The sequence below is a fragment of the Pleurodeles waltl genome, chromosome 6, assembly GCF_031143425.1.
Source record: "Pleurodeles waltl isolate 20211129_DDA chromosome 6, aPleWal1.hap1.20221129, whole genome shotgun sequence".
Lineage (NCBI taxonomy): Eukaryota > Metazoa > Chordata > Amphibia > Caudata > Salamandridae > Pleurodeles > Pleurodeles waltl.
Window position 1 is genome coordinate 783,619,375 of NC_090445.1, and position 16,411 is coordinate 783,635,785.

The 16,411-nt window shown below is 45.5% G+C and overlaps 1 protein-coding gene across 1 annotated transcript in view; it reads right to left on the reverse strand.

Moving 5' to 3' along the window:
• Positions 1 to 16,411, reverse strand: part of SMC3 (structural maintenance of chromosomes 3) — an 849,197-nt gene that overhangs the window by 89,601 nt on the left and 743,185 nt on the right. Inside the window, exon 26 of the mRNA XM_069239408.1 lies at positions 11,157 to 11,345. Within this exon, the coding sequence (XP_069095509.1) occupies positions 11,157 to 11,345 (189 nt within the window). The remainder of the gene's footprint in view (positions 1 to 11,156; positions 11,346 to 16,411) is intronic.

Below are 16,411 nucleotides of genomic sequence, written 5' to 3' on the forward strand. Positions count from 1 at the left end.
ATGCGTGGTTTGTGGTATGCTTAGGAAGTCACTGTTTTGATGGAGCAGCGACACATTTTGAGGCCTGGAATTTGCCTCTGGCTCTGAAGTGTTGGCCTCTATAAGAGCCTCTAAATGCTCCTCTTTGGTATTGTTGTTGGCATTGTTTAGGTTGGGAGGTGGAAGCATCTGTAGATTGGGGCTTGAAGCCTCTTCTAATCTGTTGTTTACGAAAGGAGCCTCTATAAGGTGCTGTGTATAGAGCTCCCATTGCTTTTGCAGTGTCTGAATCTTTCCTGAGTTTCTTGAATGTTGTGTCAACCTCAGGACCAAACAGATGTTTTATGTCGAATTGCATATTTAGTACTGCTTGTTGTATTTCTGGCTTGAAACCAGAAGATCTTAACCATGCATGTCTATGTATGGTTATAGCAGTATTTACGCTCCTAGCTGCTGTATCTGCAGCATCAAGAGCAGATCTTATTTGGTTGTTGCTTATTGCCTGACCTTCTTCCACAATTTGTTGAGCCCTTTTTTGATGTTCTTTTGGCAGGTGTTGAAATAATTCCTGTATTTCTTCCCAGTGTGCCCTATCATATCTTGCTAGCAAGGCTTGTGAATTGGCAATGCGCCATTGGTTAGCTGCGTGTGCAGCTACCCTCTCATGCCAGCAGCATCAAACTTCCTGTTTTCTTTGTCAGGGGGAGAGGTATCCCCTGATGATTGGCTATCAGCCCTTTTTCTGGGAGCACTGACAACAACAGAGTATGGAGATACCTGATGCATGATGTAAGCTGGATCTGTAGGTGCAGGCTTGTATTTGTTGTCTACACGGGGTGTTAAAATCCTAGCCTTTAGGGGTTCTTAAATATTTTGCCTGCATGCCTGATCAAGCCAGACAGAATTAGTAAGCACTGGTAACGTGAATGCATGGACAGTGTACTGAAAAGGAAATCCTCTTCTAATGGCTCACTATGGATAAGTACCCCATGGTACGCAGCTGTCCTAGAGATGACCTGTGTGTATGCAGTTGTATCCTCTGGTGGTGAACGTTTTGAAGGATAGAGGTCTGGGCCATTAGTTGGTTTGGGATCTGGATCATACAGATCCCAATGATTAATTGTATCACCATGTGAATACGTTTGAGAGTGAGTTGGTGAAAGCAATGGTAGTGGGCTAACAGGTGGTGGTGAAAAAGAAAGTTGTGGCGAATGTGGTGGAGAATTTTGCAAGGGTAATGGCTTCTCCTTCCTTTTAAAAATCTTTGCTGGTGGTGGAGCAGTATCAAGATTTTCTTGAAATGCCAACTTTCTTTTTGTTTGTGGAGGAGGTACAGCAGTGATCCTCCGAGTCTCTTTGTGGATATGAATTCTTGATTGTATTTCGTCCATGATTTGAAGTATGGGCTGAATGTCAGAATCTTCAGAAATATATTCTGATGCTTTTGGTGATTTAGAGGTCTGTTCTTCGAAAATCTTTGAGCTCTGCTTTAAACGGCTCGAAAGTCCTTGTTCCTCTGTATACAAATATTTTTTCGGCTCCGAAGCTGACAATTTTTTGGGTCCCGAAAGTACAGCCTGTTGTTTCGGCTCCAAAGCTGGTCGTCTAACTTTCGACTCCGAAGAGTGTGGGAGCCTGCTCAGCTCGGATGTGGAGCTTTTGGTGTATTTGCTCGACTCCGGCATCGAAACTGGTGTGTCCTTTTTCAGTGCCGAACCCGAAGGTCGTTCGCAGATAATTTTCTTTTGGGTGGAACCCTGCCTCTCTGGCAGTAGTGCACCCAAGGCCTTAGATAGTCTTATGGTAGTGGGCATAGGGGCAGTTGTACTCACATGCTGAGTCGGGGTGAGCTGTTGGCTATCTTCCTCCGTGTCTTCTTCAGAGTCTGTGTCTTAAATGGAAACTGGCGCCTGGGCCATGTTCTTCCTTTTCGGTGTCGACGTACTCGTATTTTTCAATGCCATCTCCAGTCTTCTGGCTCTCTGGTCATGCAGCGTCTTTTTTGACCGGAACAATCAACAGGCTTTACAGTCCTCTTCTCGACTGTAGGGAAAGAGACAAATTGCATACCACGTGTTGATCTGTTTACGGAAATTTTGTGTGCCATCGAGGACAGAATCAGAATGGAGTCCGGTCCATCGGGCTTCGACGTGGTACACCTAAACAAACCCAAGTTGGGCACGCGCACCCAAAAGGTTGTTTCCTGTTTTTCGACAGTACTATTGGCTCGACTTTAGATGAAACGAGATCGAAACAATACCAACAGTCAAATAGAGTTATATACAGTTTCCGAATCGAAAATCTTGGAACGAGAGAAACACGTCCTAACCCGACAGCGGAAAGAAAACAATCTAACAAAGGAATCAATGCCCATGTGCACTCTGACGGAGAGATGGAGTCACTCGATCCGTGACAGTTCAGGAATGCCTTGTTTTAAAGGTTGAGAATCTCCCCTGCCAAACAAGGCCTTCCCAAATGTCGGGGAGGCCCGTTTTCCCCACAGGAGCAGGAAGCGGCCTTACGGCTGCTTTCTCCTCCAGTGGGGAAAACAAATAGTGGCGTTACTCGGTAATTAAAAAAAGAAAATCCTCCTGTGCGATTCATGAGAGGATTTTTTAACCCCCTCCCTGGTGTCGCCCACTGGTCGTGACCAGCATCAGGAAGGTAGTGCGGGTGTCGGACAGAGACTGACCCCCTCACCCAAGAGGTTAAAACATGTAAGTTAGTAGGTTTGCAGACTCAAAGGCATTTCAGCCCTGGAACTATTGCTTACCGCTTTCTCCAGCCCCAGTACGTAGATCTGCTGAAAGGTGGCAAAATATGGTAATTGCTATAGAAGGGACTGAAATTACAAGTATTAAAGCTCTACTATAGAATTAGCCTTGGCATGCTGACTATTATCAGAGTTTTAACATAATGAGAGTGCTGCCATAATTTGTTGCCGCACTGCATGGCACCAAAGGGACAAGTAGATTTTTTACAGGACAAGTAGATTTAAGAAGCAACCTGTCCCATGGACAAGTAGATATTTTATTATATTCCACACCCCTGCTCAGCCACTCTTTTGCCCACAGAATCAACGTTTTGCCCTCCTTATTAGGTGGAGAGGCATTACTGTTGCCTAGGTGGAGGCACTTTTGAGTATGGTTTGAACCACCAAAGAGTCAAGAAGAACCTGACCTCGGATATAAACAGGTTTTGCTGGATACCTCCTCTCCCCTCTAGGTGTCACCGACATAATGTTTACCAGCTACTTCAAATTATATGGGACAGATTTAAACATTTGTTTGAGAATGGGTAGATATTGGACAATACATGCAGATTTTGAAAAAGTCCCTCCTAGGAAGTCCTTCACCTCTTGGATCCAACTTGGTGGTGTCTAGCTGCCCTCTGAATTATCTCATGGTAGGCCATGGTGTCAACTGGTGGAGATGCTCTAACTGAATTGTGGTCCAAATGAAGAGTTCCCGGGGAGTAAACATTGAAGCCCTCCTAGGGATCAGCAGCTGGCCCTGTGTCTTCAGGGTAGTCAAACAAGTTACTTACATTCAGTAATGCCTTATCTGATAGAGACATATTCTAGTTGCGGATTCCTTACCTTAGAACTTCTCCCAGGTGTCCGTCTGGATCCAGAGATTTTTCTTGAACAGTACTCCTGTGCGCTGTTGCCAGCACCATGCAAGCTGGATACGTCTTTGGGGGACCTATATAGACGCCAACCCGGCATGCTGCTGTCAGTTTCTTTTCACCACTTTTCACACCAGAAGTGCGGAGCCATAAAGAGCACTGACCACTGATGCATCAGAAATAGGGCCCTGAAGTGGAGTCCTTGTCCATATAAATCAGCTTGCAGAGCGGGGAGGCTAGGTGGGTCCATAAGGAATCAGCAACTAGAATACGTCGCTACCAGATAAGGCGTTACCGAAGGTAAGTAACTTGTTCATCTGACAGAGACTTTTAGCTCCAGACTCCTTAGCTTAGAATAGATACCCAAGCAATACCAGAGGTGGATCTGCGAACCAAGATTATAACAGGAAGTCCTGCAGGACCGAACTGGCAAAGTTCCCATCCCTCAGGACATGACTGTCCAGGCAATAGTGTTTGGTGCATGTGTGCAGTGATGCCCACGCTGAGGCTGACAGATATCCAGGACTGGAAATCCCCATGCTAAAGCAGTAGTTGCGGATGTCGCTATGGTAGGATGAGTGCCCAAACTGTACAACCAGTTAAAGCACGGATTTTACAACATATGTCCAGGATCAGATGTAAAGTACGAGGTGCCCCCCTGGTAGATCACCATATAGAAAAAGACCATAAAGAGGAAGCTGTATTATGGTCGGTATTATATGTGGAGGATTCTAAGTTACCGGGCAAGAAGGTGTCCTCTATTCTTGCTAAAATGGAGGTGAGGTTCATTGAGAAGTATGGTACAGCTAGATGAGGTTTGAATGACAGATGAAATGTGGGCTCTGATAAGAAGCTAAAAACAACATGAAATGATTATTCTGCTAGTTGGTAATATTGTGACATATTTATATGGATATGCCTTTATAGACACTGGCTCTTAAAAGCAATGCGTAACAGAAGGAATAGAAAGCGGCTATTTTTGTCTCGTAAGCAGTGATTAATATTTCTATTTATTTTAGTTTTGTATTGATAGGTTTCGGTTACCTCTGCAGTGCAGTTTATTTATACTGCAACATGGCCGCCAAATTACTTTGTCAGACGTTCACACATATACTGGGTTTTATGAGCAACGCGCAGAAAGTTGGTGGCATTTTCAGTCCTGTATACAGAGCTCTGAATATTTAATATCTATTCAAGAACCGCATTGATTATATATATTTTGAAATACATTTGAATGTTGTATTATATTTGTTTGGTACTCTATCTTTCCAATACGGCTGCCCAACAACGTGCGAGACGCAGCTCGTTTGAAGGGAGGAGTCAGAAGACAGAGCTTTAAACAGCATGACACATACAGGCACAAACTGCTTGGGAATCCTAGGAGCAACATTTGCACTTTGGTACTGGGATGAACGTTAATACATTGGAAGTTTTTCATGTAGGCGGGTTTCCGTCTTGGCATACTGAACAAAAAAGGAATAGAATGTAGGTAAAAACAACAGTAACAACAGGTAGTTACAAGAGATAAATTAATGTCAAGTGTTATAATCAATAGTTTTTCACGTTATTTCCAGAGATGGTTGATAAAGATATACGTAGCTGGATGTTGATGAAAGTGCATATGGGTCCCCAGTTTCTTAGTTTGTCTCGCCAAAATAAGTCTGGCTATTCGAAAATGGTATAATGAGCAGCAAGTATAAGTATATGGTCATTTAGTAAATAGTGTTGAGTGCATATTACATTCGAAAGACACAAGATTGGTGTTACACTTGGCTATTTTGAGGTTTTACCCAAATAAAGGATGTCTAATTTGTGCTAGCACTACGTGGGGAGACACTAGAACAAGTTTATTACTGCATGTGGCTCGTGATGAAACGGAGCATGTATTTTCCTGTTACACTAGCACTTTTGGGATGCGGTGGAAACAGAGATAAGATGTTAAGTACGCACAATGGTGAACAGGGTGTTAAGAGCCCCTGGCGGGAATGATGAAATTATAATTGATATTATGCTTTACACTAAAATATTAATTATATTTTGAGAGTAATATACTTTAAAAATTGCGTATATAGGCACTGCTTCCTATGTCCTGAAGAGGCCTGAAGTTGGAGGGCTGAAACACGTTGACTACTAATCTGAGAAGTGCTACAAAATCTTTTTGATTTATGAGATTATACCGTAAATAACTGACAGGAATGAGTGTCCATGAGTGACCTAATAATCACTACTACCTTAGCTGGAAGACTGCTTGCTTGGAAAAAGGTTCCAATAGATATATAAACAAACTCGTTAGGAAGCTTTCATTGCAATAGACTTTTTGAGCACGCATTACGGAGTAATATATGTTAAACTATTATGTACTGTGTGAATAGATGTGTATATATATTTATATGTAGATGTTGTATATATGTGATATGTTAAATGTATGTCCGATTGGTTATATATGTTTCTGTATCAATAGAGTGAGACAAAGGAAGACTAACATTACTTTGCATTAGGAATGATGATTAAATGATTATTCTGTGTTCAGTGACTAAGTAATATTTTCACTTTGATATAAAATATACATGCAATATTTCCCCACTTTAGCCAATGTGTAGCAGATTTTAATGCAGAGAACAACCCATCTAAAGGTGGTTCTCTTCTGCACTGCCCGACCTTTCTTCGCACCCACATACCGAACAAAGAGTTGATCATCCCCTCAGAACTCTTTGGTACGATCAAGGTAGTAAGCCAACACTTTCTGGGTCCTGGCAGTGGAGTCCCTCCTCTTCCTTAGAAGGATGAGGGGATGCGTTAAAAAATTAGGCAAGGTTATGGTTTGGCTTAAAATGAAAGGGCTGGCCACTTTTGGTAAAAAGAAAGCTCTGGTGCGAAGCACCACTTTGTCAGGATAGATGGAAAGGTAGAGTGGCTTAGATGAGAATGCCTGCAACTCTCTCAACCTGCGCACAGATGTAATGGCCACTAGGGAAGCTGTTTTAGCATCGGAAAGCCTGAGAGGACAATTATGGAGCGGCTCAAAATGAGCACACATAAATAAAGTAGGAACCAGATTCAAATCCCATTGGTGCATGAGGAATGGTGATGAAAGAAACATATGGGTAAGACCCTTACGGATTCTATGGACAATAGGAGATTTAAACAAAGAGGGTTGGCCAGGTCAGGTAATCTCATAAAAAGAGATAGCAGGCAAACCTTTCAGGGTACCCAAAACAGAGCCATGCTGGGTCAAAGAAAGTATGAATAAAAGGACCTCGGAAAGAAGGGCAGCGATGGGGTCAACAGACTTGTCCGTGCACAATGCCACAATTTTGTTCCATCGACAGGCGTATAGCATTTTGGTGGAGGGATGGCGAGTTGCCATAGAAAATGTTACAGAGTTCGGGCAGAAGGTCAAAAGCTGTCAAATGCCGCCACTCAATCTCCAAGCTAGAAGGCGTAGACAAGACAGGTTCAGGTGGAGAACTCTACCCTGCTGCTGCAACAGAAGATCTTCCCAAAGGGGCAGTGTGCTCAGAGAATCGATGGCCATGCTCAATAGCTAGGGACACCAGACTCTTTATGCCCAGTCTGGAGTTACAAGGATTATTGGGGACTGGTAGTTCTTGATCTTCTTGAGAACTCTGGGCTGAAGTGCTATGGACGGAAAGGTGTGCAAGAGGCCTGAGCTCCCCGCAAGACGAAAAACGGTGCTGAGCGAGTGTCACCTTGGAAACTCCAACGTGTAAAACTGCTGACATTGCACGTTCTCTGTGGAGGTGAAAAGATCTAACCAAGGCTCTCCCCACTGCTGAAGAGACCTTGCGCCACCTCTGGATGGAGATGCCACTTGTGATTGACCAGGCATTGTCAGCTGAGATCTTTTGCTCTGGAATTCAGAAAGCCCGCCAGGTGTTCGAACACCAGGGAAATGCCCTGCTGTTCCAGCCATATCAAGAGGCGCAGAGCCCACCCCACCCTGCATGTTACAGTACCACATGGCTGTGGTGTTGTCCATGAACACATGCATGACTCCCTTTGAGAGGGAAGGAATGCTTTCAACGCCTGTCTGATCGCCCTGACCTCCAAAACATTGATATGGAGCTCAGACTCTGCCAGAGACCAGACGCCTTTCGATCTCTGCCTCTCCCATGTGGTTCCCCCCATCCCTGGAGTGACACATCTCTCACTACTGTCAGATCTGGTTGGGGAAGTGAAAGGGATCTCCCTCTGAGCCAATCGAGGTTCAAGAGCCACTGCTGCATATTCTGCGCAGTTCCCTACAAGATCTGAACCATGTCCGAGAGATTCCACTAATGCTGTCAGCCAGTTATTGGGATAGGGGAAGACAAACCCCCAGCTGGTAAGGCCAAAGGGGAGCACAGTGAACTGAAAATGCTTGTGGCCTACCATGAATTGCACACCTGTGGGCAGGTAGGATGGAAAATGGAAATCAGCATCCTTTAAGTCCAACGCTACCATCCAGTCTCCTGGGTTCAGGGTCCCTCTCATATGCCATTGAGACGGAGGTATCTGCTGTGGTTTGGTCCCTCAAGAAGTTGAGATCATACCTGTTGGGTATTCACTTCCTTCTTCAAAATGACCACAGACTTCTCAGATGGCTTATGCAGATGAATGGTGAGAACCCTCAACTTTTACGATGGTCCATCTCCCTACAGGGAGTGGACTTTACAGTGGAACACAGACCAGGGACTGCCCATGCAAATGAAGATGGACTTTCCAGGTTTTCCACTTAGACAATGAAGACTCTCTTGGGAAAGATTAGTCTCATCCTCTTTTTTCCTTTTCTTTAGGGGTTGTGTGTTGGGGGGGGGGGGGGTCAACCCCCCCCCAACACACACACAAACTTTTGCTTGATATCTGAGGCTAACTGGACTGAGTGTATGCTGGGATCCTGCTAACCAGGCCCCAGCACCTGTGTTCTTTCCCTAAAATGGTACCATTGCTCCCACAATTGACACAAGTCTGGCACACAGCTAAGTCCCTTGTAAAAAGGTACCAGTGGTACCAAGGGCCTTGTGGCTTGAGAGGGCACTAAGGGCTGAGGCAGTATTAAGTCACCCTAAGAGAAACCTCATCAAACACATGCACACTGCCCCTGCAGACTGTGTTTTGGTGCAGAGAAAAAGGTAAAGGAGACATGGCCTCCATGCCTCCAAACACCGTCTGTGGCATAGGTAAGTCACCCCTTTGGCAGGCCTTACAGCCGTAAGGCAGGGTGCACTATACTACAGGTGAGGGCATAGCTGCACGAGCAATAAGCCCCTACAGTGTCTAAGTCCATTCTTACACATTTTAAGTGCAGTGAAGCCATACTGAGTATATGGGTTTGGAGTTTGTCACTACGAACTCCACAGTTCCATGACAGTTTTACTGAAAGCAAAAATGTTTGGTATCAAACTTCTCAGCTTAATAAACTCACACTGATGCCAGTGCTGGATTTACTAATAAATACATCTTTGACCACTGCACTCAGCTGCCTCTGTGCAAACTTGGTGTCTCATGGGACCTTGCCCTATAGACACATAAAACCCTGAAGACTAGGATAGTAAGTCAAGAACTTACCTGTAAATGGTGATTGTGCTTTTCTTCCCATAGGACTGCATTTCACTCACTGGCTTTGCACGGACTGTCTACTTTTGCCATTGAAAAGTCTTGCTATATGAAATGTATGCTTACTGTTGATTTTCATCAAAAGTCCTATTGATACTTGAAAGTGTCACAATCCTGAAATTGTACTTACCTGCAACAAAAATCCTTTTGGTTCTAAAATAAAAGTAAAAAAGTACCTGTTTTTACATAAACATTGGACTGGAGTTAGTCACTGTGTGTGCCTCATTTACCTGACTATGTGTGTACAACAAATGCTTAGCCTAACTGCTCGCCCACACTGCCACAAACGAGAGCATTAGTATCATCTATTTTAGCCTCTGTTAAGCCTCTGGGGATCCACTGGACTCTGTGCACACTATACCTTCATTTGGTGTAGCACATGCAGAGCCAGCTTCCTACAGGAGTACAATAACAATTAACACAGCTGAACTGCTTGTATTTTTCACCATTTTAATAATGCTGATTAGAACTATGTCATCTGTTTAAGCATAGCAGCTCACGTTTTCTTTACAAGAATACGATCATTTCAATAAATGTTTTGAAAATGTATTTTCATATCTTCCTTATTTATAACCAGGGCATACAAAACAATCGAAAATGTTAGACATGTTTCCATGAATTCCTTGGGAATCAGAGTGGTCATGTTCAAGGTTATCAATAACATTTATCACCCTGGTCAGGATAGAGGTTTAGATATGGTACTGTGAGCTAGCCAACACAAACCAACATTTACTGATGATATATGTAGACTAGGACCACGGAAGCACCGCCAACAGGCTGGCGGTGCTTCCAGGGCCATTCTGACCGCGGCGGTAAAGCCGCGGTCAGAAAAGGGGAACCAGCGGTTTCCCGCCGGTTTTCCCCTGGGCCAGGGAATCCTCCATGGCGGCGCTGCTTGCAGCGCCGCCATGGGGATTCCGACCCCCTTCCCACCAGCCTGTTCCTGGCGGTTTCTACCGCCAGGAACAGGATGGCGGGAACTGGTGTTGTGGGGCCCCTGGGGGTCCCTGCACTGCCCATGCCACTGGCATGGGCAGTGCAGGGGCCCCCTAACAGGGCCCCACAAAGATTTTCACTGTCTGCTTAGCAGACAGTGAAAATCGCGACGGGTGCCACTGCACCCGTCGCACCCCTGCAACTCCGCCGGCTACATTCGGAGCCGGCTTCCTAGTTGCAGGGTCTTTCCCGCTGGGCCGGCGGGCGGCCTTTTGGCGGTCACCCTCTAAGTCTCTCTATTGTGAAGTTCTTGTTGACACAATACACAGTCCTACTAAAATTGTAGGAAACGTAAAACTGTGACAATGGCAATGAATGAGATTTCAAGGCCGAACTTAACTTCAACCAGAGTCGAGCCTGATGCTTGTTGTGTGCACTGACCATACAAAGCTTTGCTGCCAGCTCCTAACTGGCCTTAGCACAGATGAGGCCACATCCGTTGCCCAGCTTAAGAATCATGCTTTGGCCCCAGGCACAAAACTCATGGGGAGTGAGAAATGTCCATTATAGGATCTGCAAAGCTTAATGTCAAAATTTCTTGGGGAGAAAAAAATATAAACGGCCTCTAGTGCACCAGGGTGGCACTATATGGCTCCACTGATTAACACCTGCAACGCTTCTGGAGCAAAGATGGAATCCGTGCCACCTGCCGGCAAAGGAAAGTCATGACAATCAATCCTGGATCCAGTCTAGTACCTATTTATCAGCAGGTGGAAGTGGCTATTGGAATTGGAATTCTGTATTTTTTTGCAGTCACAACTCTGCAATGTGACCCACAGCACTGGTACATGATTTTCTAGTAGTGCCAAAGCAATATTTTCATAACCTTTAAGTCAAATGGAAAGTACTAATATGTAGTTACAATAAATGTCAATTCATTTGTTTTGTCATCTCTTACAAAATTCAACAAAAGTTTGAAAAAGTAGACTAATTGTTACCCTTATTCCAACACCAGTGAATTGGTCCACTGAGGGGACACTGCTTTGAGATCCAGACCCTTTCTCACTTTCTGTGCTGCCTTCTTCGTCCTGGGACTGGCTACCCTCCACGTCACCTTTTTTCATCACTAATGTGGCTTTACCACTAGGCACCAACTTCTGAAAAACTTCACTGAAATTCTTAGACACCTAGAGAAAAATAAAAAATATAGTTTATTTTCTATATTTCGCTTTTTGTTTAAAAGATATAATCTATATTGATCTTATGTTCTTTGCCATGTGGTATGCATCCAGGTATAACGCACAAATAAACTGGTTTAGGTTTCCACATAACATGGGCATTTTCTCAGTTTTACATGCTTCTTTTAATTGACAGGACGGTAATTGCAAACTCTTTTTCATCAAGATGAAAATAAATTACAACTTACCTTAGGTCTGTGTAGGACACAACTTAGCCTAAAAGAAGTGCAGTCCATTTTAAATGATGGCGGTATCCTTAATAATGATGAGGTGGTATTACTGAATACGTTTCTTACCTTGAGTAACTTCTTTCTCGTGGATACTGTATCTAATGGCTAATTCCTCACATTTAGAATATCCCCAGGCACCAGACTGGAACCAAAGATTTTCAGCACAGCCCCTGTGTACCAGTTTGTGGATTCATGTAAATCTGCGTTGGCCGCACTCTGCCTAAGTCGTCATGGATGGAGTCACATATATGTGCACCCAAGCGCACTGACTTCAGTTTATTTCTGGGCACAGCCTGTGCCCTTGGAAACTGAGCCCAAAAATTCAATAGTTTGGCCAGTGTGCAGCAGATCTCTAATTTGGGACCTTTTTAGATGGAAAAAGAGTCTTCTATTCCACAGAACATGTGGCACTGGCACCATCTTGATAGCCCTTTTGACCAAAATGGCTTGCACTTTCTGCTGCAAAATGAGAAATGGTCCTCCATCAGTCAAAGTGGTGATAGTGGGAGGTACGGTGGGGAAGAAAGGAAGAGTAAGGAATTAACTTTTTCGACAATTTGCAGTGCCCTCCTGTCCTATCTGATCTCCTGCCAACCTGGATAGAGTTGGTGGATTCAGCCTCCCACCAGGTGGGTGTGGCCCTGCAAGGGAACACTCTAAAGAGGCTTGACAGGTGGGACTGGGGGATGTGTAGGGGACTAGGGGAGAATGTACCTTGGCCGCGGTGGGCACCATGACCTCTTCCTTGAAACTTCTGGCTTCTCTGCTGGTGAGAGAAAGGGTGGTGGTAAGAAATGCCTCATCCAAAGCCACAAACTGAAAGCGTGCTTTCAAGGCTGAATAGAGTGGCCCAGGGAGCGAGCGGTATTCCTACTCTCCTTTAAGTGTTCAAGGGCAGAATCAGCCTTATCCCTCCATAGGCGAGCCCCATTGAACGACGTCCATTAGGGAGAACAGAACATCGCCCGAGAACCCAGATGAATGAAACCAGGCATGGTGCCAAATGCAACACTGGTGCATTTAGCGTGTTCAATGGAGTCGGTGGTATTCAAGACACAATGAATTGCAAACTTGGCAGCATCACAACCATCCTGAATGATCTGTGACAGAACAGGGTGAAGGTCATGAGCAATGCTTTGGAGGAGTTGCACCAGAAGACACAAATGTAGCAGCCTAGCAAGCAGACAACATGAACGGACAGTAGGGCCAAACTGACATATGAAAACATGCATTTACTAAATATCTCCACTTGCACAGATTCCCTATCAGGGGAGTGGTAGAAACGTTCTCAGGTTGGTCTGTCTGGTGGAGGCCTGAACCACAAGGCTCTTGGGAGAAGGGTGCTGTGACCAGAAGGCTAGGTTGCATGGAGCAAAACTATGGCATATGGCAATTTGCCACTTAATTTGGAGAGTAGGAACAAGGCTTAGCCCAAGCCCCAAGTAGGGAATCAGTCAAGGCCTCACTAAAAGGGAGTGGAGGCTTAGGAGTCTCGCCAGGCTACAGGACTTATCAGGACTCTGATTTTCACCTATATAGTGAGGAGCTGGAGGTCTAGGACTTTCGCTGCCCTACACCTAACCATGGAATCGGATGTAAATTACTATGTGGCTGGGCCAGGAGGGGAGAAAACGGCTGACTGTGGAAGTGTCCAAACCACTAGTATCTTGCAAGTCCTCACAGTGTCATCAACATAGGTATGAGTGAAATCATCACCCTGGTCAGGATCGGTGTCTGAATAAGTTCCAAAAAGAGAATGTAAAGAGTGTTGCCTGCCTGGTGGTAAGGCAAGTGCAGAAACCTCAGGCGGATTCAGGTGGGACGCTGGACTGGCAGCGAGTCTGTGTCGGAAAGGATAATCTGGGACCCCCTCTTTGGGTGGTGAAGTCCGAAACAGTGTCAATGTACCTGGAACTGTATTGGATATGGGTGTCAGGGGTGGCGTCGGTACTGGAGCCAAGGCGGCAGCAGCTCAGAGGGTCCAAACTGCACAGAAGGGGAACCCAATGATGGTAATCTAGGTGGTGGAATTTAAGCACAGTGGGGCTCGAAGGTGAGCCAGATGAAGTTAATGGATATCTGAAGAACCGGAGCATAGTTGAGAACACTGATTTGGTGCGGCGTGGCTGAAGGCCCCAGAAACAGGCTGTGCCGGAACCAGGTGCGGAATCAGCTCTGAAACCCTGGGAGTGGGAACTAAACCGTTTGAGCCTTCCACCAGCTTTACCAGGGGACTGGGAATGGACATAGGGAGGGAAACTCCACTTCAACTTCTTATGTTTTTTGTGCTTACTGAAGGATTTGGAGTGTGATGAAGAACAGCCTTGAGAACAACTATGCTGCCTCTAAGAACGGAAGAGCGACCGGGAATGTGCTTTGAACTTGGAGTGGGGTACTGATGGTTCTTCTTCTTATGCTTGGCGATGTAGAGTTTCACCTCGTGTTCCCAGTTGGCCTTCTTGTTCACTGGCACACAATCTCTGCAGGTCTTGGAGTCGATGCTCAACTCCAGACACCATAGGCAAACCTGTTGGGGATCTGTCAGAGGCATCTGTTTGTGACAGTCCTTACAGAGCTTGAAATATGTGACATACCTTATACGCTGCTAAATTATTAAGAAAATATCTGACAAAAGGCAGTCTCTGAGATGAGCAAAGCTCCAGATTTGCATGAATAGCGCCTTTATAGGCACCACAGGTCTCTTTTGGAGCAGAAAGGAGTCAGAGCAGAGCTGCACAGCACCACCTTCCTGTGTGCAGAGGTACTATGAAAAAAAATTCCAGATCCAGTCTGATGTCTGGAGAATATTTACAAGGTGAGGAATCTGCAACAAGAAGTCTCTATCAGAAAACCATTGTTCCAGAGCCCTTGTAGGTGGCACCATGTGGGTCCACGCTGACTTTGTTATGCTCCCATCAGTGATGAAAGAACTGCATGTAAATATCACCCCGCACACATCAGCATCTTTATTATCACTGTTTGTGCACTTGAATGCAGAATGCAACAGAAAGTAGAGGTACCAGTGCACAGGCCTCTAATGAACAAGTTACTTACCTTCAGTAATGTCTTACCTGGTAGAGACTTTCTGGCAGCAGAATCCTTACCTTAGAATTATCTCCAGGTGTCAGTTTGGATCTGGAATTGTTTTTATGAGCAGTGTAGGAAAGCGCCTCTTTTTGACATGGTTACCCCTCACTTTGTGTCTGGTATCTGGTGTGATTGCAAATGAAAGTGCACTGGGTTCCTGCTAACCAGGTCCCCAGTGCCAGATGTCTTTCCCTAAATTGTACAATTGCTTCCCCAATAGGCAAATCCTTAAGCATCCTCTGTACAGCCTAGTAAAGGGTACCCCTGGTACCTTGGGTCCGAGGTGCTAAAGAGGGTCCCCTAAGGGGAAAAAGCACGAATTGTGCCACCCTAAGGGACCCCTCACCAAGCACGACAAGCTGCCATTGCAGGCTGTGGGTCTTGATGCAGACCAAAATAAAAATACATGTCACACATCCCTGTATGCCATTTCCCCTAACACTGAATGCAATATATGTAAGTATCCCCTCCAGTAGGCCTCACAGCCCTAAGGCAGGGTGCATTATATTACACATGAGGGTATAGCTGCAAGATCAGATATGCCCATTGCTATGCCTTTGTCAGTTCTCAGACATAGTAAGTGTCCAGGGAAGCCATTTTAAATGCATGTGCTGAACACTGGTTAATACGAGTTCCTCAGCTACATGATAGCTTTACTGAAGATAAGGATGTTTGGTATCAAACATCTGGATAAGCCCACACTGATTCCAGAAACCTGGGCGGACTGCCTGCCTTTGAAAAAGATTTCAAGACCTCCGGTGAACAGCAGGACCTGGTCCCCAGCCTCTGAAGCTTAACTGCCAAAGCTTAACTGCCAAAACCCGACACCTAAAGTCACCACTGCACCTGCCGTCTCCGACCTGAGTTGAAGTGGACCACCGGTGCAAACAAGGTTTCCCAGCCCTCCAGACTCCCCAAGGATGCTTGCAGCCTCTGCACGTAGCCTCCCACCTTACGCAACAGTGCCAGTAAAGGAAACCTGACACCTTTGAACCAGTCGCTCCTGAGCTGTGGAGAAGAGGACCAAAGGTGCTCGCGCATTGAAGCCTGAGCCCCGCTGTTGGTTCAACCTGACTCGCCTCCTGGCCAGAGCCTCCAGCCTCTTTTTGCAGTGACCGATCTCCATTGAAGCACATGATGCTGTTTTGCACCCTGTACCCGGACACCCCAATCCCGCTGGTGGGGTACTCCTGGTGCTGCTTTGGACCTTGCCCCCTACTCACCTTAACTTACAGAGATTGATTGCTGTACTCCACCTGTTGCAGAACTTGTTTTTCCACCCACAGGATAACAGAACTCAGAAACTGCACGTTGTCCACTTTAAGTGAAAAGAATTGCTATTTAAAAACGAACGTACTTGAAGAACAAGTTACTTACCTTCGGTAACGAGGTATCTGGTAGAAACTCGATCTAGCTGCAGATTCCTTACCTTAGAATTCCCTGGCGCCAGCTTCGAATCTGGAGTTTTTTCTGAGCAGTACCCTGCTTGCGCGCCATCGGATGGCGTCGTTCGGAACCGCGTGCGTCGTCAGCGTCGTCTACGGCGTCACGGTTGTCTATATAGATGCCGTCTCGGGCGCGTACGTCAGTTCTTTTCCACAACTTCCCGCGCCAGAAGCAGAGTCATGGAAGAACCAACCAATACACTTTTAACTCTTTGACTGTTTGGAGAAAAACACTTTCATGCCTGTAAGAAAG